The sequence below is a fragment of the Geotrypetes seraphini genome, chromosome 9 (genome assembly GCF_902459505.1).
Source record: "Geotrypetes seraphini chromosome 9, aGeoSer1.1, whole genome shotgun sequence".
NCBI lineage: Eukaryota > Metazoa > Chordata > Amphibia > Gymnophiona > Dermophiidae > Geotrypetes > Geotrypetes seraphini.
In genome coordinates, this window is record NC_047092.1 from 103,058,040 (window position 1) to 103,082,594 (window position 24,555).

The window sequence follows — 24,555 nt, forward strand, 5'->3', positions numbered from 1 at the left end:
TGTGGGTGAACCAAAGTTGTCATAAAAGATTTGCGGATGGCCTGTTGGATATTCCTTTGTTTTATTGACAAAAGGGTATAGGCTGGTAAAATTGTAGTAGTGTATTTTTCCCCAGGTTTTGTTTTGTAGTATAGAGAAACAGCATTTGTTCTATCCCCAAAAAGGGCATCTCATGGGACCAAGGGTTGCGGTAATGTAACTCTAGCCAGGAAGTCTGCACAGCCCCCATCATTTTCTTTGACCATCCGCTTCCATTCATGCTCCCACAGACTTACGACCTTGAATTCCAGGCTTTCCAGGTAGGCTGTCTTTAGCTGCTTTTTGTAATAAAGAAAGCCATAGGTCGTGACTGCTACATGATTCTGGTCTTTATCATTATAACAGACTGGACAGCCGTGATAAAAGCAACTATTAAATTCAAAAGCTGTTTCTACCCCATCAATGACAGCGTAACCATCAAGAAAATAAGACCCCACCTTTCTTTCACCCCGTTCAGAGCATGCATGATCTGTATATTTTGTGCAACCTCTTGATATAGCAACCATTGAATAGAGGGGGATGAATATCTCTTTTTGTGACTGTAATAGTTATCCAGGGGGATGAGCGCCACTGTCTCGAGTTCTAAAAACATAAATCTGAACATGGCCATACATACAGAGGCTAGGGTTATATATTGGAAAGGGTCTAAACAAGTCATTAGAATTTCTGAAGTACCCTCTCGTTCTACAACCACATCTTTCTGTGTCATTTTCATGATTTCAGCTCTGTAGAGAACACATGCCTGTCGTAAAATAGCCACATCCTGTTGACAGTAATAAGCCAGCTCTTTTGCAAATCAAACGTCTTGTGCTGGTTGTCCTTGTACCATTTTAAAAATTCCTCTTTTTCTTCAGGCATCATGTTTCCCACACCATAATGCTCCATATCCGGCATATGCCCCCACATAGTCTTGATTTTCCTGAGTATTAAAAAAAATTCAGGAAATAACCCTTACAGCCTGGAAAACCTAAGGCCTTTGGAAGTTTGCTATGTTTCATAGGTAGGAAATTTAGAGAGTCTATGAAATGAATAGCTAAAGGTTCAACTGTGATTTGTAAAAGCTTGCCACCATGAACCAACAGACATGTGTCCATCTTTTCCTTTAACAGTTGGCTAAGAACAAAATACCCGTCATAGCCTTTATAGCCTTTGGGCTATAAAGGTATAGTCTTTAAATTTTTTGTCACAAAAAATCTGTATAAAGGCAAAAATACACTCAAGACCCTTGAATTCCCATTTTCTTGTTTCGTACAAGTCCTCGGCATATATGTAATTAGGAATGTGCCAGCCTGTTTCCTGCATACATTCGCAATCGTAAATAATATACTTTTTAGATGTTTTGAGTTTATCGATGGGGGTCATAAAACATAAGTGTATGTCGTCACCGCTTAAGGGTTCACGGCATAGCTTACACATCCTACCCTTACATTTATGTTTTTCGTTCACATAGGACTCACATTTCAGACACAGTGTTTTAGATAAACTCTCCACTTCTTTTTTTCTGCGCCAGCTGTATATGTCTATCTAAACCAGGGGTGTCCAATCTGCGGCCCAGTGAAGTATTTTGTGTGGCCCCGGTCGAGGGCAATGCAGTGTTTTCCTTTGCTGCTCCCTCCTGTGTCTTACTGCAGCGTTTGTACATTTGTGTGGCCCTAGAAACATTTTTTTCAGCCAATGCGGCCCAGTGAAGCCAAAAGGTTGGACACCCCTGATCTAAACAATCTTTAGAGCGACAACACATCTTGCATCTAGGACACCTCTGCTTTATACCATCATTGTTCAAACACATCTGTGTTGAACAAAGACGACACCATAACATACAGGAGTGGTTGTGACTATAGGGCTTCTGGCAAAAAGTACAGAAATTATGCTCCCTGTAGAATTTTTTGACATCTGTTATGCCGTAGAAATGATCATCATGTAGCAATAAGAAAACCGTTTTAGGATACACGGGTTGATCTGATGTTTTAAAGCAACACCATGAGTTTGTATAAAACACAACTCATATGTATCTTTAAATGTTGTTCTATAGTTGCTACATTATCGAGCATGACTTTTTTGTTTCGATCACCCCAAATCATTATGTAGCTTTTCAGCACCTGTTAACAGCTCAGCATCTGTGAGTTTTACGGGGGACATAAGTGCTGTAAGGCTACCGGCAAAACACAGGTTATTGCCTGTGTTATTCAAATCTATTAAATACATCCTTTTTTTCTGCAAAATCTGGCTAAACAGTATAGATTTTAATACCATACAGGCCCCACCACCCTTGTTTCTTATTAGAAGTACAACAACACGGAATAAATCACAGACCTGTATTTCTATGTGACTTTGAAGGAGTTTAGCAACCTGGTCTAAGAAATCATCAGCATCTAGCGATTCGGGATTTAATTTACCAGAAAACAAGGAGTTGTGAAAAAATGATGAATGTAGATGCACTTGTACGTAGTCACTGGGCGAAACTCTGATGCTGACATCATCCAGGATATGTTGAATGCCTTGGCGTATGGCATTTTGAGCCTCACGTAATGATGTTATCCTGTCTAAATTAATGAAACGAAATTCTTCTGAATAAAGTACACCATGAAACTTGTCTAGTTTACAATCCCATCTTTTCACAAACTGGACATAGCTGATTGGTTCTGAATCTTCAGAAGGACCTAATGCACCCTTATTTGACCCATCCTCTGACAACTTGTTGCTATCAGAATAATTATCAACTTCATAACATTCTCCTTCTTCTGTGCAGTCCGGCTCTGAGACGCTTTCGCTGTGTGTCTTTTTCCTGTTAGACTTTTCTGTCGGCTTCACGGTATCTGCTTGTGACTTTCTAACATTTTCTTTAGCATAACCATTAATACTTTTTCCCCCTTTGAGGATCTGACTGTGCTTAACATTTTCTTCATCAACCATTATAAAAATAATGACATTTTCTTTTACACTAGTCTCGTTACAGAATCAGAATACTTACTATTTCGTTTATCTTTTGGTTTCCAGTAAGCACCTTTGGGCTCTGGTTCCCTGTCTAAGAAGCTTTCACTATGTGATCTTTTCTTGTTATACTTTTCTGTCAGGTTCATGGTATCTGCTTGCGACTTTCTAACATTTTCCTGATCTAGAATTTATAACATAGCATAACCGTTAATATACATTTTTTTTCTTCAGGGGGGGGGGGAGTCTGACTGTGCTTAACATTTTCTTGATCAACCATTATAAAAGTATAGACATTTTTCTTTTAACCCTAGTCTCCTTACAAAACCAGGATAACTACTATTTCGTTTATCTTTTGGCTTCCGGTAAGGAACCGGTTGTTGGTTAGAACTTGTTGATGTAGAAGGTGTCGGTTCTCCAGCCGTGTCTTGGTCTAATCATAATGTAAAAAAAGAATGTTTTGTAGATGCTGTTTTTTTTAAAAACAAAAAAAACCCAACATATGTGCCAGATAATACAATTGTCACTTACTGTTTAACAATATCTGTTGTCTTTTTCTGGTAAGAGATAGTTTATTTCTACCATCAGATCCCCGCTCCTGTTTTTTAAATACAATGATAAGATTCAGAGACAGAAAAAAAAATATGATATCCCTATAAACAAAAATAAAAGCCCCTTTTCTACTCACCATGTTAGTGATTGATGTATCCGGGGTCTGGTGTAACATCCACAAAAACCAGAACGCTTGCTGATCTTGTCACAGCGTATTTTTATACACTTACAACCCTCTATAGAAGTTATCCATTAACAAAGGCTTTATTGTAGTTCTAAGGCCTTTGCTAGAGCTTGTTTTTCTTGGTTAGTCATTTTAGATATCAAAATGACCCCTACGTGCCTAGAGCCTAGTTCCTTAACCTGTCACACCTTCTATTGTTTTATTTTGGGCTGATAATTCACATGGCTAGCCATTCCTAAAACACACCACACATTTTGTAATTTAAAAAAAATCTTTATTTTACAACAATAAATGTTTAAACTTTTATACAAAAAACAAGCAGTTACATACTGTATTTCCCACAATCCCAAGAATAAAACCATGTTTTAAAAAGCATTTCTTTTGAAGAATGATTTATAATCGGTGTCACGGATTAAATCATTTACAATCTCTACATATTCACCATCTCTCATGAAAGTGACCAATCTATTGAGTAGTCATGGCCCGTTTATAGAGGTCTTAATTAAATCAATGATTATATTAATCAATCTCTGATTAAATCAATGATTCTATTAAAGCATCAGTATTTTCATTTTATAGCCTACAAAAGTGACTACATTTACCACACGTTCTAGGCACAGCATGTCACAAGTTTTCCTCAGTTTCTGTTGTATATCCTTTTGCTCCCATATCAAGCAATCGTGGTGTTTTTGCCCCCCAGCTCGTATTAAGTAGGCTCCACAACCTTCATCCTTCACGCCTTGCAGACATTTATTTAGAATGCAGTATACAGGCTGGAGACAAGATGGCGACGGGAGTGGACGCGTGAGTCCAAGCTCCCGCTCTGGCAGTAAAATTTACCTTCGGTAACGTTTTCTTTAACAGTTTTTTGGATGCCTAAGAGGAGGGGACGGCAGAAGGATATCCCTCATTCCTTGGCCGCGACTTCGACTCCGCGTCAAACTGCAATAACATCATTCGCAGTACCGATGGCGTTGGGTGGATCCGCAGCTGAGCTCCAGGAGCAGCTCAGCATGGACGGCGATGCGTCGCTGAGCCCCTTGGGACCTGACCCTCCTCCTCCCCCGAGCAGTGCAACGGAGCTTTTACTTCCTGTTGAGGGATTTCGGCAGCAGCCGACTCAGGAGATGACCCTGTTGCAGGCAAACTCGGAGACAAGACCCGGAGAGGGAGGAGGAACACTGCAGGCAAGCGGTGGGGAGAGTGGGGGAGGTGAAACCCTGAAAGGAGAGCGGGAACCCGGGTTACCTCATCTCAAGCCACTTGTGAAACCGGCGGTGGTTACACTGGATTCACTGTGGGGAGCAATTGAAAATCTTCAAACTGTATGTATTGGATTCATTTCCTTGATGGCTGAAGTCTCTACTAAAGTTAATAAATTGGAAATTGTTTCTTGTGATCAAGTGAAACAAGTAGGAGATATTGAAAAATCTATAACTGAGATTAAATCTTTAAATAACCAGAATGCAAAGGACAAAGTTTTTCTTCTTCGCAAAATTGAAAACTTGGAAAATCAAAACAGGAGTTTTGAGGATTTTAAATTTTCCTATGTCTAAATTTAAAACTCCTAGGGAATTATTTAAGGATTTCCTGGTTTCCATATTAAAAATTACGGAAATGAATATTCCACCTTTGCAGAAGATTTATTATTTAAAAGGACAATAAAAGAGTCTAAGACAACTACTGAACAAGACTTAATAACTTTCTTGGAATCATCAAATCTTGAATTGTCCGGGACGAGCTACACTGATAGTATCCCTAGTATTTTATCAGGATAAAGAAATGATTCTGAAATTGTACTATGGTTTAAAACAAGTTTCTTTTTTGGGAGAAAGAATATATATATATACGGATGTTTCAAAATGGACTCAGACTAGAAGGAAATAATTTCTTACATATAGGGATAAAGTTGTATCATTAGGAGCTTCTTTTCAGTTAAGATTTCCTTGTAAATGTTTTGTTGTATTTCAAAACAATAGATACATTTTTTATGACTCTCAGCAGTTACGTTTCTTTTTAGAGGGAAAAGGTGTTTCATTTGCACCATAGTGATTTTTGGTATAACTCAAGTCTATTTTTATTAAACCATCGGTTTTCACTTAATTTCCTGTAAAACCTTAATATGTGATCTTTCCTGGAAGAATTTCTTTCTCTTAGTCTCCTTCCTCCCTTATTGAGGACTATGTTTAAATAAAATGTATGGTTTACTTTTTTGTTAATATATTGATCCAATAATGAAAATGGATTTATTTTGTATTAATTTTTTTTTTTTTAATTATTATGATTACTAACATTGGATGTATTAATATCGTATATTGCCTGTTAAGCACAATTGTTGTTTATTTGAAAAAATTTAAATAAAGAATTAGAATGCAGTATACAGCTACCTTTATAACTGATTTCAGTTCTGTTGGTGTTTTGGAAAGGCCTATTCCGGTACACAAATCAGGTATACGTTCATTCACCACTGGTTCTCTTTGAAACGAGCAGAAAAAACACAAACAGGATAGATTTATCATCAGTATGTACACCTTATCCACAGGTTCCTGTGATCGTGCAGATCCGCCACTTCCCTACAAAAAAACACATCCAGCTTCATAAACCCTTCAACACCGACCCCTGGCAATGAAAAGTATGTCTCTCTCTCTCTCTTACTGTGGAAGATCCTGGATTTTCCAACATGTCTGTCGCTTTCCAACATGTCAGCTGCGGCTTCATAAAATTTGATATTCAAAGTATTATCCTCTGCTAGTTCATAGCCTGCATCTTCATTTTCTGTGTCTGAATCATATAGCTTTTGAGCGTCTGGAAACTCTTGTATTTCAGAATCTGTTAATTCGTGCATATGCTCCCCAGTATCTCCCGTCACGTCAATCGGGGTTTCAGCCTGTGGGTAATCTTTCTCTGCATTACAGTCTTTAAGAAAGTTATGAGACCTCTTGGCAGGCCTTTTTTCAGTTACCTGTGTGTTAAAGGGGTCCATGTTTTCTTTGTCTGATTCGTACAGTTTTTTGTCATCGGGTAACCCTCTTTTTCTACATCACGGTCTTTAAGAAAGTAACTCAATCTATGAGCCTTTGTGGCAGTCATTTTGTTTGACAGCTTAAGAACCTTTATTTCTGTTGCTAACAGCTGTGAGAACTTTTATTTCTGATGTTAACAGCTGTTTGTTAAAGATCTATGGCACACGTCACTATGACAACACCAGGACATGTTCAGACAGGTGTAAACACACCTCCCCTTCTCCACTTGGCTTTATCAGGGGGGGCTTCAAGAAGGATGAACCAATGGGCTGTAAAATACCGCCACATTTTGGATTTTAAAGTCCTGTTAAATCTTTCCACTACAGCTGCTTTAACATCATTATGGGTCACAAAATGGCTAATACCTTTTTGTTTTAATAAATTCTTCAGAGATTTATTTAAAAATTCTTTACCCTTGTCAGTTTGAAGTTTTTCAGGTGTACACCCTAAATTAAATATTGTTTCAAAGGCTTTGATAACTTCGTGACCGGTTTTTGTTTTTAAACCCACGACCCATTCATATTTTGACAGGATATCTATTACCGTTAAGATGTATTTGCAACCGTTGTTATAACGGGCAAAGGCTGACATGTCGACTAAGTCACTTTGCCACTGGCTGTCAACTTCTGACACCATTGTTTTATTTCTTTTAAAATGGATTCTAGCTGGTTTGTGTAAATTGTATGCATTTTGACCAGTGACCCAGTCCACTACTTCTTTTCTCCAGACTGTAATATTGCTCTTTTTAGCCGCTTGAAATAGAGGGTTAATGCCTCCATAGCTTCCTGCCGCATATGGATCATAATAAATTTGCTTCAATAAAGATTCTTTCATGTTCCATTCAGCTCTATCAACTTAGCTCTAAATAAAAAAAAAAAAGGTCTTAAAATTCTGCCTTTTAACAGGCGCTGTTAGGTGACAGGTTTTTTTTTTCAGATTATTAAAGACAACACCAGGGGGTCGGGACATGTTCAGATAGGTTTAAATACACCTCCCCCTCTCACCCTTGGCTCTATCAGGGAGGCTGCAAGGGGCTTATCAGCTGTCTCCCTGACAACCTGGGAGTTGCCCATTAACCATTCCTACTTAAAGTGTTTGTTAAAAACCAGGAAAGAAAAAATGCAGCCTTTTCTAAGTTGTTTCTGCATTGGTCTGTTTAAAAAAAAAAAGCCAGGAAAGAATTTGTAAATGTCTTTTGTTTTGTGATCTGCCTGTGCATTGCTCTAAACATGAGCTCTTAAAACCTGTCTTTTAACTAAAAAATTGTTAAAATAAAGACACTTCTTTTTCTGGCCACATCATTTTCGGGGTTTTGACTAAAAGCGCATTTCCGGTTCTTCATTTACCCTATTTCCGCCTACGTGGTCAGAAAAGTGCATTTCTGACACTTCTTTTACCCTATTTCTGCCTACGTCATCAGAATGTACATTTCTGGTAGGGCAGGGAACTCCCATTTCCGGTGATGTCATCAGAAAGTATTTCTGGTGACGTGGAATGGGCGGGGCTACCACCATTCATTCATATGGGGGCGTGGTATAGGCGGGGCTACCACCATTCATTCCTATTGGAGGGGGCAGGGCATGGGTGTAGAGTGCGTGGGGCATGATGGGAGGGGTGTGGTATGGGCGGGGCTTTGGGAAAAGTGGGTGTGGTAGGGGCCTGGGCGGGGTTTGGGTAAAAGTAGGTGGAGAGTGGGTGGGGTTTTGACATGGTATGGGCAGAGAGTGGGCAGGGCTTAACTCAGAAGTGAACCCTGATTGGTCGATCCTTATCTTTGAAAGCTGTCAATCATTTTGACATGAGGTGTACCCATTATACTACTCACCTATCATATTAGGACCTTAATTTCCCAGTATTCAATCTATTGCCTCTTTCGTTTTCCTTAAACTACATGCTGTATTCTTTTCTACAACTTGCCAGCATTCTCTCATAAGGAATTCCATACCTTGAAATAATTTGGAAGGCAAGGATCCCCCCCCCCCCCCCCATTTACTCTTTGGAATTGTGAAAGAAAATATACTGGGATAGTCAATCCTGACTTTCAAATCCCCCTCCTGGCACAGGCTCAGGTTCCCAGAATTGTGGTTGCTGTGATATCCAGGGCTTTCATCCACCTCCTTGTCTGCCTTGACCTTTTGCACCTCCCAAATTTCTTCTTCCTTGTCCTCTCATTTGACTACCTACTCTAACCCTTCCTTTTCTGCACTCACGACGAAAATGTCCAAACTGTCTACAAGTCCAACATTGGACTTGCGACCTATCTATGTTCCCAGCCCAATTTATTTGAGCTAATTCTGTTACTGTGTCTTTCTGATCACATCCCTTTTTTTGCCTGGTCTTCTTTAATTTGCATTGTCATAACCTTTTGCATCTGCAATAACTCTTTATCCTATTTATTTTGCTCATCTTCGGCTGATCTGCAATAATAAAAGATATGGGATACAATCTTAGCCCATATGCGATTTTCTAAACCAACAACTACATCTAATCTAATTTGTACAGTTTTTGGTATCTGAAAACAACTGCTATTATCCCTGGTGCAAACACTGGCTCTCCTCTAAAAACCTATGATGCTGAAACAAACTCTTAAAATCTACCTGTGTTATCTAAGTAGGGTAACTATTTGCATATAACAAACAACAATTCTGTTTAACATTACAGAGGTTAGTTAGGAAAGGATCTGCGTAACCAAGTCATTCAGTTTGTTTCAAGAGTAAATACATGAACTATTATAATTAACAGTCTGTACAGCATTTATAGTAAATGCAGAAAAACAACCAATAAGCTGATTCTAAAGTCTTATCCTGGAAGCATATAAATTAAATACTTTCTCTCTCTCTCTCTCTCTCATTCTATATGTTTAAGTGAGAAGCAAGATAAGACTCCTAAGGATTTATGACATAGGCAAGTAAACAGAAATTGCACATACTGTCACATACAAAAACCCCATTTAAATCTTGTTTCTGATTACTTTGAGCGCTATGTCACTCATTAAAGCATTGAATTGCAAAGATCTCTACACCTTGTTGAATGCCTGAAAGAATGGGGGTAAATCTGTTAGTATGTCCCTTTAACAGGCAGCTTAATAAAAAATATACCTGAAATAAAACAATTTGGTTTTACTGGCTTCTGTTGCTCTCCACACTTTTTCTTTGTTTTTTCAAAACTGTACAAACTAGTTTAACTTTTTAGTACAGGAAGCCGATTTGTCTGGTCATAGAAAAGATATCCTAAATTATTTATTCAACTATTATATTATCCTAATTCTAAATAAACTTACACTCTCTCCAAGATGATCTGGGATGTTCAAAGAATACCGGCCCTTATGATTTAATAATTAGGGGCTATACTGTGTACTCCACACCCCTCTAGAGCCGATAATCTATATATATAAAATCGGAGGTATGTTTGTGTGTATGTATGTGTGTGTGTATGTGTGTATGTGCCGCGATCACACAAAAACGGCTTGACCGATTTGAACGAAAATTGGTATGCAGATCCCTCACTACCTGGGATGATATGTTCTGGGGGTCTCGCGGCCCACCTGCACACGTGGGCGGAGCTACAAACAGAATATCAGATTTCACCCATTCAGGTCAATGGCAAAAATGTAAAAAGCTGCCATTCTCACAGTAATTCAAAAACGGCTTGACCGATTTGAACGAAACTTGGTATGCAGATCCCTCACTACCTGGGATGATAAGTTCTGGGGGTCTCGCGGCCCACCTGCACACGTGGGCGGAGCTACAAACAGAAAATCTGATTTCACCCATTCATGTCAATGGAAAAAATGTAAAAAGCTGCCATTCTCACAGTAATTCAAAAACGGCTTGCCCGATTTGAACGAAACTTGGTATGCTGATCCCTCACTACCTGGGGTGATATGTTCTGGGGGTCTCGCGGCCCACCTGCACACATGGGCGGAGCTACAAACAGAAAATCAGATATCACCCATTCATGTCAATGGAAAAAATGTAAAAAGCTGCCATTCTCACTGTAATTCAAAAACGGCTTGACCGCTTTGAACGAAACTTGGTATGCAGATCCCTCACTACATGGAGTGATATGTTCTGGGGGTCTCGCGGCCCACCTGCACACGTGGGCGGAGCTACAAACATAAAATCAGATTTCACCCATTCATGTCAATGGAAAAAATGTAAAAAGCTGCCATTCTCACAGTAATTCCAACTACCTGGGGTGATATGTTCTGGGGGGTCTCGCGGCCCACCTGTACACGTGGGCGGAGCTACAAACAGAACATCAGATTTCACCCATTCATGTCAATGGAAAAAATGTAAAAAGCTGCCATTCTCACAGTAATTCCAACTACCTGGGGTGATATGTTCTGGGGGTCTCGCGGCCCACCTGCACACGTGGGCGGAGCTACAAACAGAATATCAGATTTCACCCATTCAGGTCAATGGCAAAAATGTAAAAAGCTGCCATTCTCACAGTAATTCAAAAACGGCTTGACCGATTTGAACGAAACTTGGTATGCAGATCCCTCACTACCTGGGATGATAAGTTCTGGGGGTCTCGCGGCCCACCTGCACACGTGGGCGGAGCTGTAAACAGAAAATCTGATTTCACCCATTCATGTCAATGGAAAAAATGTAAAAAGCTGCCATTCTCACAGTAATTCAAAAACGGCTTGCCCGATTTGAACGAAACTTGGTATGCTGATCCCTCACTACCTGGGGTGATATGTTCTGGGGGTCTCGCGGCCCACCTGCACACATGGGCGGAGCTACAAACAGAAAATCAGATATCACCCATTCATGTCAATGGAAAAAATGTAAAAAGCTGCCATTCTCACTGTAATTCAAAAACGGCTTGACCGCTTTGAATGAAACTTGGTATGCAGATCCCTCACTACATGGAGTGATATGTTCTGGGGGTCTCGCGGCCCACCTGCACACGTGGGCGGAGCTACAAACATAAAATCAGATTTCACCCATTCATGTCAATGAAAAAAATGTTAAAAGCTGCCATTCTCACTGTAATTCCAACTACCTGGGGTGATATGTTCTGGGGGTCTCGCGGCCCACCTGTACACGTGGGCAGAGCTACAAACAGAACATCAGATTTCACCCATTCATGTCAATGGAAAAAATGTAAAAAGCTGCCATTCTCACAGTAATTCCAACTACCTGGGGTGATATGTTCTGGGGGTCTCGCGGCCCACCTGCACATGTGGGCGGAGCTACAAACAGAATATCAGATTTCACCCATTCAGGTCAATGGCAAAAATGTAAAAAGCTGCCATTCTCACAGTAATTCAAAAACGGCTTGACCGATTTGAACGAAACTTGGTATGCAGATCCCTTACTACCTGGGATGATAAGTTCTGGGGGTCTCGTGGCCCACCTGCACACGTGGGCGGAGCTACAAACAGAAAATCTGATTTCACCCATTCATGTCAATGGAAAAAATGTAAAAAGCTGCCATTCTCACAGTAATTCAAAAACGGCTTGCCCGATTTGAACGAAACTTGGTATGGAGATCCCTCACTACCTGGGGTGATATGTTCTGGGGATCTCTCAGCCCACAACTCTATGTTGCTTGCTCAAGGGTGGGTTCACCCAAATGTTGTTTATAATCAAGTTTTGTGTTTGTTGTATTGTATTCATTTTGTCAAATATTTCACATTATAATTTGAATATTGTACTTTTTATAAAGCTGTAAAAATATAATTTCATTCACCACTATAAAGTATCTTTATTTGAATCCATTTACAGTGTTATTGCTATAATTAAATACCCGTGCAACGCCGGGGCATCAGCTAGTGATCTATAAATTAACTCCCTGTACTCTTCATTATCTTAATTTAATTGTAATTTCTCTATCTGTCTTTATAGATTATATTTTAAAATTCCTCAACTGGCTAATGTAGTTGGAAAAATCGCACATCAGCCCCTCCCTGTTCACCAAAACTGGGAGTGAACCTCCTGCACTGTCCTTGCGTTAATTCTAAGATCTAGACCCAGGACAAAAATAATCTGTCCCTTTGCCCACATCCATTTTTTTTTCTTTTACATTTACATACATATATTATTATTATTATTATTATTATTATTATTAGGTTCTTATATCCCGCCATACCCAGAGAGTTCTAGGCGGTTTACATTCGTTACATTAGGATCCGGTCTGAACCCGGATTTACAAAAATTTTATCGGAATTGCAGGTAGCGCGGAAGGAGTCACAGGTTTATCGTAGTTGGGTTAGAGGATAAAATGGAGGGAGTGGGAAATCAGAAGAGGGGGGGGAGAGGGAGGTGGGGGTGGGGGGGGTTGGAGTGTATGCGGGGAGTAAGGACTAAGGGTCTTGTTCGCGGAAGAGGTGTGTTTTGAGAAGTTTTCTGAAGTCTATACACAATGGCACGTGCTCTAATGCTGTAATGTTATAACTCACATATATATGGGGAGTCACGTGATGTGTTGAGCAGAGCAGGACGTGCCTAGTTCGTGCTCCTGGGCCCCACGATCCTCCCCGCCTCATCTAACCTGCTGTTGCTTTTCGCTGCTCCTTTCGGAGGATCGGGTCGGTGTATGGACCGATTTGTCCACTCCACTAGCCCAGCAATGAGCGGACGGACCACGCGGAAGGATAGAGATAAGGAGCCACGGCCTTCTAAATCTGATGCAAAAATGGCGGCAGTGGCGACCGCAGACGCGGGTTCCACGCTGCCCCTCTCTGAAGCGCATATAGAGGCCCTTTCCGCATCCGTGGTCCGAGCGCTGGACTCGCGCTTTGATGGTCTGTCGGGGCAGCTTACCACACTTGAGACTCTACTTACCAACACTACGAGGCGCACGGGGGAGCTTGAATCTAGAGTGGCTCTGGTGGAGGAGGCGCACACTTCCTCAGCGGCTGACCTCCTCTCCCTTAGAGAGCTTGTGCAGCGTCAAGCCGAGAAAACCGATGATCTGGAAAACCGGTCGCGACGGGATAACATCAGGCTGATCGGTTTTCCAGAAACAGTACCAGACCCTCATCTTCTGCCCACCCTTGAAGCCTGGCTTACTAAAGAATTTCCCTTGCCGGCTGGGATGGGGCCTCTTCGTTTGGACAGGGCTCACCGTTTGGGACGGCGCTCTGAAGATCTGATTAGAGCCAGGGTCGTGATTGTGAAGGTGCACAACTCTGCACACAAAGCTGAATTGATGAGAACTTACAAACATCGACGTAACACCCTTGAATATGAGGGTTCTCCGATCCGGTTGTTTCAGGATTACTCACTGGCTCTTCAAGAACGTCGGAGACGTTTCTCCAGGGTGTGCTCGGCCTTATTTGACCGTAAGCAGCGCTTTATGCTCCAGTATCCGGCACACCTGAAGATATGGACCAGCGCGGGATGGCGGAGTTATACCACCATGGAAGCCGCTCAAGACTTTTTGGATGCGCTGCCGGTTGACCCGGGTCCCTCATCGGCGCCCTGATAGAGCCCTTTGAGTGCCATGGCTCTTTGCTGATCCTTCCCGGGACCACTGCCTCACTGCTTTGGAATGACTGTTCCTGGATTTGTGGACTATAGACCTGTGTTCTTCAGCTTACCCTGTTCTCGCCCTTCAGTGGGGGAGGCTTGATTTCTATGGGGTTTTGGTTTGCTGTGTGATTGATGGTGTGTGGGTCCCATTTCTTGGGGAGCTGTGGATTTGGTGTGCTGTTTGTGTGAGACTTGGGGTTGGATGAGGCTTGTGTGTATGCTGTTGGTTTTGGGGGTCTTTGTTGCTGGTTGCCTCTATCTTTCCTTGGGGCCTGCTTTGCCTATCATAGGGGCTAGCCCTTATAGTGCCCATTTTCAGACAGGTTAGTTCCTGTCTGCTTGGTATTTATCTCTTGGTCGCCTGTATGGGGATCCTGCTGGGCCATTTTGTGTGCGGGGCTGTGATTGGGCGCTTTTGGACTGCCCTGGGGATTCCCTGCTTGGTGCATCTTCTTGAGTGCTTGCAGCTTGGTGTATGGGGTGTTTGAAGGGATGGGTCACATGGGGGCTGTCTTCTGGGTTTGACGGGTCTTTCCCCATGTGGTTGCTCCAGTTTGCTTCGGTTTTCTACCTTTGGGATAGTTTGGGCTGGGGTATGGGGAGGTGTTGCGTGAGTTCTGGGGTTGGGGGAGTATGTATGTGACTGGCTTTCTTTGCTCATATGTGATCAGTGCTATTGATGGTGGGGTGGGGGATCTGGGGCCTGGGTTACATTGGTTCATGACTCCTTCTCTCTGTCCCGCTTTCGTGGGACATGGAGTGTGCTTGTGTTGGGACTTGGGATTTGGTTTTGGGGGGAGTGGGTTGGGTTCGATTGGGCTGGGTTTTGGGAGGGGGTGATTTTCTCTCACTGATGCTGGGGTTTTGTTTTTTGGGATTATATCTGTTGTTGCATTGTCTGCTCCTTCTGGGGTGTTTGGGGGGTTGTGTTTCTTCTTTTTCTTTCTTACTTCTTTCTAGCCTTCACAATGTGTTGATTCTTGAGTTTCTTCTTTTCCTCTCGTTCCCTGTTTTGCCATACAGTGGTGCTGTGGATCCTGGGGGAGGCTGGGCTCCTGGGGTTTTTGATTGGTGGTTTTATCTTTACATAGGTCTTCTCTTTTCTCTCCTCTGGCCGCTGTAAGTTTACCTTTTAGGCTTACTTCTTGGAATGTGGGGGGTATTACATCCCCGATAAAAAGGTCTAAAATTTTGGCCGCACTTCAACGTCACCGTACTGATATTATCTGTTTACAAGAAACCCGGCTCACTGATGAGGAACATCTTAAATTACGTCATTCTTGGGTGGGGGAGGTTTATTTTGCGTCTTCTCCAGGACGTCATCGGGGCGTGGCGGTACTGATTCAGAAATCTTCCCCGCTTGGAGTGCAGGTCCTCGATAAATCTCCGGAGGGTCGCCACTTACTGTTGCGAATCTCATTGGGGGACCGGAGTTATCTGTTACTGGTGGTATATGGCCCAAACTCGTTGGAAGCCCTGTTTCTTCATGATTTGGTTTCTCTCCATTCCCACTATGCTGGCGATCCTTTGCTCTTGGTGGGTGATTTCAATTTGGTTGGCGACCCTGACCTGGATAAGTCGGGACCTTCCTCCGCCACTCTTGGGACTCAAGGGCATCTTCTTGCTGATCTTTGTGACACTCTCTCCATGGTGGATCCCTGGCGTCTCTTACATCCTGAGGTCCGTGACTATACCCATCTTTCTAGAGCTCACAATACCTGGTCTCGTATTGATTACATTTTTATATCGGTGGGTCTGTTCTCTTCGGTGTCGTCAGCGGCGGTCTCTGATCATGCTCCTATTTGGATTGATATTCATTTGGATCAGACCTATGTTCGTTCTCCCTCTTGGCGATTTCCCTTTTATTTGGCCCAAGATGAGGAGTTTAAAACCTTTTTGGAGTCACAATGGGATGACTATCTACACCATAATGGCCCCCATCAAGAGGATCCCGTTTTGTTTTGGGAAGCTGCCAAGACCGTGCTTCAAGGTTACATTATTTCCTTCCTCTGTGCCAGACATCGACGCATTAACAGTGGCATCTTGGCCCTTCAGCATGATCTTCGCGCGGCTAAGCGTGCCTTTCAGGCTTCTCCCTCTCCTGTGACACGGGAACGCTATTTGTCTGCTCAGGCTACGCTTAACTTGTTGCTCCACTCACGTTCGATGAAATGGGCGGCCTTTCACAAACATCGATTTCACCGATTTGGTAACAGGCTGGGGCAACTTTTGGCCCGCCTCGTCTGGGCCGCAAACCGATCCTGACCCTCAAGACACCAGGTGGGGGTCAGGTTACGAAAACATCGAAGGTGGCGGAGAGGCTTGTTGATTTTTTCTCTCACTTGTATGCTGCTCCCGATGAGATCTCTGGGGACCTCGTTTCTGATTATTTACACTCGTCGGGCATGCCGCGTTTGGCTCCGGCTGCTGCGGCCCGTCTTAATGAGCCCCTTTAATAATGCTTGTTTTCCTCCTGGAGTAGACAATGCTAGCTTTGTTCGTTGAGAAGCAAGGAGGATTCGTTTTTTGTTTCATTTGGTTGATGATGACGGTCAGATCATATCATTTGACTTGCTCTGTGAGGAATTTATTCTGCCTCCCACAGATGTCTATGCCTAACATCAGATTTGCCACTATATTTCCTCTTTGTCGAGGACTCACCTTTCCGCCTCTTACCGGGAACTCTTTACTTTTGGTTCTCAACAGCCTGTCTCCTTGAAATTTCATCATAGACATCTGAAGGACGAGTTTCCCATGCTTGCTAGATTGAGGGATGCTTGGGTGGGAGATCTGACTTTGGAATTTTCTGATGAAGTCATATTGAATGCTGTTAAAAAGTTACCTTTGTATAGTAAATATGCTATTTTTTGGGAACAGCACTACAAATTGACTGTTGACGGTGTGGTGCATCGGTTGCTGGTCTTGGTCACATGTTTTGGACTTATCCATCCATCCAGATCTTTTGGAATGCTGAATTTCATTTTGTAGAGGATACCTGGCACATCAAAGTTCAGAGATCGGCTTTGGTTTTATTTGGAGTCTCCTTGCACTTCCATCCTCGTCTCCCCGGGGCCTCTGCATTCCTGCGTTGGGCGGCAGTGATTGCTATCAAATGTATTTTGCTTAAGTGGATGGAAGCGGAGGCCCCTGACTATTCCATTTAGCGCTGTCGTATAATTACATTACTTTCCTGGGAGTGGAGAGAAATCCAAGACATTTCTTCCTTACCTGGACGTGCCTTCCAATGAATTTGGGAGCCTTTTTGGAATACCCTGTCTCATGTGGCATGTAGTCGCCTTTTAAATTTTTTTTTTTTGCATCAGTGAGAGTGGGTGGTGGGGCTTGGGTTGTGGGTTGGGTGAGGGCGGGTTTGTTGGTTTATGATATGAAAATTGAGCTGCTGTGTTGCTCTTTGCTCTTGTTTTCCATGGTTGTTGTTCTTGAGGCTCATTAAAATATATTTGACGATAACTCACATATATACAGGCATCATACAAAAACAGATTATACTATCATTAGATAATATTATTCTGTGTATAATTTTACAGGTAGTAAATGAATATCATTTAATAAAATAAAGCATGCTTATTTAAAGAATTTATACTTATAGTTCGCAGTATAAAATTATATGTACAATAGCTACATTCATTAATATTTACTACAGTATGCAGCTAACATACTTACAAGTTTAACAATGCAGCCTCTTCCTTGGGATACACGTCAGATCTGACTGACAATAGCCTTAAGATTTGTCATCCAAAAATTCTCTCTTCACGAGGGTAAACATCTCTCTCTCTCTACGAGGGTAAACATGGCCTATGCCTTCTAGTGACAATGTCCCTGTGTGGGTGCCAAATGAGCAGAGTTTTGGTTCTACCCTGCTCATAGGTGCACTGAAATGATAATAATTGTACAAATATTTCTGATAAAATATTGTTTATTAAAATTTAAGACATCCTGTTTCAAGGCTTGTATTTGTACAATGGAGGAACAAGTCAGAGTGTGTAAATGCAACTTCCCTGACTTAATGCCTCAAAATTCCATTCTGCTAGGTTCACTTATATATACTTAATGTATGATGACATTTTACTGCCTGCATATAATTGGTCAAGAATACTTGATACCATAAAAGTTGCTTGCATGCATATTGGGGGAGTGTCTTTCCCCCTCACACAAGAATTCCTAAAAGTTACATTTTAATACTAGCTTATCTAATAAAGAAAAGGTACAGAAGAAACCAAGAAAAAGTATTACAATATACTTTCAGAGGAAAAATTATCCATACACACAGCTTTAAATCATTTTTCCATAAAAGTCAAACTGCTGCTCCCATGTTACTGAGGCACTTAATCCCACTATCTTATAACTTCTCGAGTCCTGACTCTACCAGACCCACCCAAAGGTATAAATTATCCTTCCCCTCTCTATGCGGTATTCGCTATGCAGGCAAACTGGGAAAATCCCTTCTCTTCAGAATAACAGGTCTTTGGAATGACCTTTCTACCCCGCTGCAGAACCTGGGCTCCCTCCAATTATTCCACAAGCAACTGAAAACCTGGCTTTTCACTAAAATGTAATTCTATCCCCCCTTACTCTTCTCTTCTATATATAAGTTCATGTAAACCTTTTTTTTCCCTTCTCTTCCTATATTTTAAGTTCTTGTAAACCGTGCCGAGCTCCACAACATCCGTGGAGATGATGCGGTATATAAACTTAAGGTTTAATTTAGTTTAGCATGCACTGAAAATCCTGTGTCTCAGTGAAAGAGAAGGGGAGTGGCCAAGCCACTCCCACAAAACCTATTTTCCTATATGAATCCTCCAGTACAATTTTTAGAGGTAATTATATTTCAGTCTGAACCCTTGAATATGAAAGTTCCTACATTAATAGTTTACTAAAATTTAATTAATCATATATGCTTTTTGTATATCCAATTAGCATTTCTAACTTTACCCTGCAAAAAAGGAGAGGGAACCCCCCTCTCCTGGAATGTAATTTCTGTAGTAAGAAGAAAAGTCTATCTCTGTAGCAACCAGGTCAAAAGCCAAACCTTATAAGAACATAAGAAGTTGCCTCCGCTGAGGCAGACCAGAGGTCCATCTTGCCCAGTGGTCTGCTCCCGCGGCGGCCCATCAGGCCTAATTGCCTGAACAGTGTCTCTGTCTAATTTTGTAACTGCCTCTAAACCTCTAAACCTATCCCTATAACCTACCTCTACTCCTACCTCTAATCCTATCCCTATAACCTACCTCTACTCCTATCTGTACCCCTCAATCCCTTTGTCCTCCAGGTACCTATCCAAACCTTCTTTGAAGCCTTGTAGTGTGCTCCTGCTTATCACATCCTCCGGTAGCGCGTTCCATGTATCCACCACCCTCTGGGTGAAAAAGAACTTCCTTGCGTTTGTTCTAAACCTTCCCCCTTTCAATTTCTCTGAGTGCCCCCTTGTGCTTGTGGTTCCCCATAATTTGAAAAATCTGTCCCTGTCTACTCTTTCTATGCCCTTCATGATCTTGAAGGTTTCTATCATGTCTCCTCTAAGTCTCCGCTTCTCCAGGGAGAAAAGCCCCAGCTTTTTCAGTCTGTCAGTATATGAGAGGTCCTCCATACCCTGTATTAGCTTAGTTGCTCTTCTCTGGACTCTCTCAAGTACCGCCATGTCCTTCTTGAGGTACGGCGACCAGTACTGGACACAGTACTCCAGGTGCGGCGCACCATTGCACGATACAGTGGCAGGATGACTTCCTTCGTCCTGGTCGTGATACCCTTCTTAATGATTCCCAACATTCTGTTCGCCTTCCTTGAGGCTGTGGCACACTGCGCTGACGCCTTCAATGATGTGTCTACCATCACTCCCAGGTCTCTTTCAAGGTTACTCACCCCTAGCGGTGAACCAATGGAACTTCATTGAAACAATGGAACTTCATAAAACAAAGCTACAGCCTGTGTGTATCTTCTCTGGTTTTCAACAGAGCTTATATATTAATTCTAATGACCTGAGAGAAGGCCTACTCCTGTTTCCAGTGACCTCAGCACAAAACACATATTTAGACTAATATATTATCCCATATTTGTCTTATCTGGTTTGTGTTCTGGCTTATCCAATTGTAATTTTATATAGCCATCTATAAACCCTTCTCTGCCCTTGGATTAGGTCCTTATCTTATAAATCAAACCCTGACTAGTAAATCCAGAGCAATGGGAGGAAAATATAATGGCTATTTTATTTTTCATGCTTGCCCATTTACCACACATCCGTCCAATTTTAATAGGCTACCACGCCCAGGTTCAAAAGGGCCACATCAACTGGAAGAGGTTAGTCAGGCTGTATTATCCTGAACAAATGGGTTATCATCACCTCCTGCCAGCAAATGGAGGTAGAGAAAAACTAAGGAAAGGAAATTATCAGGCATGACTAATTTCACCTTATAGCCTGACAATGCTGTGTACTTATTACATAAATGCATATCAGTTATGAGAGAGATCAATAAAAAAATATTCAAAAAGAAACAGAAAATTTTCAAGTGAAGTTTGTATTTTGAAGCCTAAGTGTATTATTTTAATTGGGAAATCTATGCATATATAATACAAGAGTGCTAGCCTTCAGATTTCAAAGGGAAAGTGTACATCTTCTCTCTTAGAAACTTGGTGAGATGTTCATGACCTATAGACTTTTTGCTAAAAGACAATCTGGGTATTTTGTTATGATGATATTTTAATATTGTACATTACATTGAGGGGTGATTTAAGAAAATCCAAATAATGACTAATATTTTAAAGCAAAAGTTAACTAAAATTAATTTGAAAATGCTGTCACATGGTGAAACACCTGACAACTAATTATGTTTTGGATGCATACACAGATTTTAGTATGCTGTGGCACATGAAGTAAATAGTTGTTCATTGAGAAAAGGAGGTCCTGTGGTTGTGAACAAGCACTTAACCCAAGAAGCTGGGGATGGGGGTGGGAATGCAGATTCTGAATTAACTTTGTGAATAAAAGTTCTCTGTTTCTTCTCCAGGTGCAGTGAACCTGCCGGCAGCTGCCCTTGGCATGCTGGTGGGGGGCATAATCATGAAACGTTTCTGCTTCTCCCTAAAGTCCATTCCTTGCTTTGCAGTATGCATGCTTCTTATGTCTATCCTCTGCTGCCTACCACTCTTTTTCATGGGATGCTCTACACAGAATGTGGCTGGTGTCAACTATGAGTATCCTTCCAGGTAAGACGGATTGAAGCCGGGGGAGGGGAGGGGGGAGTTATTCTACCACAATGTGGAGAGAGGTGACAGTCCTACTACCTCTCTCTCTCTCTCTCTCTCTCTCTCTCTCTCTCTCTCTCTATATATATATATATATATATATATATATATATATTCATAGAGAGGCCATTACTTTTTTTTTTCACCAAAACTAGGCATCTAGCATTAGGAACCTTCAGTCATTATAGTCTCTGATAACTATGACTAACTATTATAACTGGGCATTCAGATTTTTTTTTTTTGCATTCTTACTTTTAAATCTGAAAAAGCAGCCAAAATGCCAAAACAGGCAAGTACAAGACTCCACTAATACTAAATTGTCCTTATAAAACTGTTAGCCCAAAAATACAAATATAATTAAATTTATAAATGTGAAGATGATCCTCAGTGTGACTAAACAAACATAAGGAGCAACAAACGCCATTTCAGCGTTTGATAGAAGGCTCAGAGCAGGGCATTAGCCTTGCAAAAACCTGCACACCATCATAGGATACATCAATGTGTGCTAACAGTGCATAAAGTAAATAAGTGCACTAAAGGAATACAAAAAATGTCACACAACTAGTAAGGACAATTAGTGGAAGCAGTAGTGTACCTAGGGTATGTGGCACCCGGGGCCCATAATTTTTTACACCCCCCCCATGTAAAAAAATATTTTTTGTAATAACCATGAAACTGAATAAATGGTCAAAATAGAAATAGGCAGTGAAAATTTTCTTTTATTGAACCTCATATATGTAACCATTATTCCAAACATACCATAACATAACATAAATTATGTCTGAATTGTCATGACATCAGAAGTACATATGGAGTAGTTGCAGGTGATGCTTGGGACAGTTCTGATTGTGTTAGTTCGGTTTTATGTGTTTTTGAAGGTTTTGTAGTTTATGGTCGAGGTCAATAGGTTGTAGAATTGGGGGTCGAGTGTTGCAGCTCGAATGGCTAGGAGGTTGTCGAACTGTTTTTTTCTGTTTTTGGTTGGAGGGTGTGTGAATGGTGCGTGAGTTCTCCTATGTCTGGTTGAGGTGGATTGAATTATTTAGCTGAAGAAATTAGTTACCCCCCCATTCCACACACATTAATTCTCTTCCATTTTTGTTCCCATTATAAAAAACACTGATAAGTTCTCAGAAAAAAAATACATTAAAATAAGAAGTGAAAACAAAGGCCCCTACAGATGAGAACATAACATAAGAATAGCCTAACTGGGTCAGACCAATGGTCCATCATGCCCAGTAACCCATTCTCATGGAAGCCAATCCAGGTCACTAGTTCCTGGTCAAAACCCAAAGAGTAGCAACATTCCATGCTACCGATCCAGGGCAAGCAGATGTTTCCCCCATGTCTTAATAACAGACTATGGACTTTTCCTCCAGGAATTTGTCCAAACCTTTCTTAAAACCAGCTACGCTATCTGCTTTTACCATAACTTCTGACCACTTCATTTTTAAGCTGAGATCTTTCCTTCCAAACAGAGACTTTGCTAGATGTCAAATACAGCACAAGGTAACTTCACACGGACTTAGCTGTGCAGGAAATGTGAATCTCCTCATACACCCACCATATAGTGCAAAAATGTGCAAAGGTCTGGTTTTTTCTTTTGATCACTACATAGACTAATGCCACACAAGCAGCGCTGTTACAAACATATTCTGTAGGTCAGTGCTAAGGTTAACAAAGTTTCCTTCCTTGGACCAGAAGGAGATACTGACAAATGAGATCCCAAAACAACTACCCAGGCACAACACCCAAAGACCCACTCAGTGTATGAACCAGTTAAGTGGAGTGCACTAACTGGGGGGTGGAAATGGGCCCGGAGTTTGCTCAGCAGAATTTCCCAGACCACCTCTTCCTCTCAACACATGATACGCTGCCGCCACCACCACCACCATTAGGAACACCTCACCGGGTAGGCCAGCAATGCTTATAAACTTTATAAAACACATTATTATATTTTCTTATAAAGCACATATTTTAACTGAACTCTCTGACATCCTCAGCCTTGCCATTCACAAAAATAGAAGGAAGAAAAGTTCCCGTTTCCTGCTGTCTCATGTCCCCGGCCTATACAATATTTTTCTTCTGCAGACCCTTCAAAAATCTGACCAAATCCTCATTTCACTTGCATTATAAAGTACTGAGGATGCCATCTCTCCCCAATCCTAGGTCCTAAAGTCTAAGACAATAGCGCATACTAGTGCTGCCAGATTCAGGAAAAAAAATTTCAATTCGATTCAGCCTATTGAATTGGTTTATCGATTCGATTTTCCTGCCCAATTGGGTGTTTTTTTCAAACATCCTGGTGGGTTTATTTTATAGCTTTTTCACACCCCTTTGGCTTCTCCTAACCACACTGGCGCTGTGGTGTAAATAAAATAAAGAAACAAAAAGGACTTTTCCTCTTTCTGTTAAATCCTAGCTCACGTTTGCGGTCTAACACCAGCTCTGGCAGGATACACATTTCAAATCTGACATATTGTAATCACAAAACAGAAAATAAAATTAGTTTTTCTACCTTTTTGTTGTCTGGTTCTTTTTCAAATCCTGTTGGTCCAAGGCTCTGGTTGTCTTCTGATAACTTGCTTGCCAGGGTCTCCTTCTTTCTTCTTTCTCCATGCTAACCATCCATCTGCCATCTCTGTCCTCCCCTTCCGTTTCCCTTCCCTCCCCCAGATGTCTGGCATCTTTCCTTTTTTTGTCTCCCTCCACAGATCCACCTTTTCTTAACTACACTTTAGAGCAGCTCTCCCTCCTTCCCCACCACCCCAGGGTCCACCATCTCTCCCTTTCTTTTCCCAACTACCCTCCTAATCAGTATCTCTATCCCCTCCCTCCACACCATCCCTTGTGTCCAACTTCTCTCCCTTTCTGTTCCTTCCCTCCCTAAAACTCATGTCCATCACCTCCCTCTCTCTCCTCTATTTTCAGACCCATTATTTCTTCCCATCCAAAGTCTGGCATATGCACGTCTCTTTGAACCCCTCCCCCTTCCCTCCGTGTACTTCTACACCAGGGCCTCCCTCCCCTGAAGGCCTGTCCCCCCCTTAAATGTCTGCATCCCACCCTGAAGGCCTGT

General features: G+C 41.7%; 1 protein-coding gene across 3 annotated transcripts in view; it reads left to right on the forward strand.

Moving 5' to 3' along the window:
- SLCO2A1 (solute carrier organic anion transporter family member 2A1) overlaps nt 1–24,555 on the forward strand; it is an 887,587-nt gene that overhangs the window by 505,185 nt on the left and 357,847 nt on the right. For all 3 annotated transcript variants that reach the window (XM_033958445.1, XM_033958444.1, XM_033958443.1), the window contains one exon: nt 21,239–21,437. In XM_033958445.1, coding sequence (XP_033814336.1) covers nt 21,239–21,437 — 199 coding nt within the window. The remainder of the gene's footprint in view (nt 1–21,238; nt 21,438–24,555) is intronic.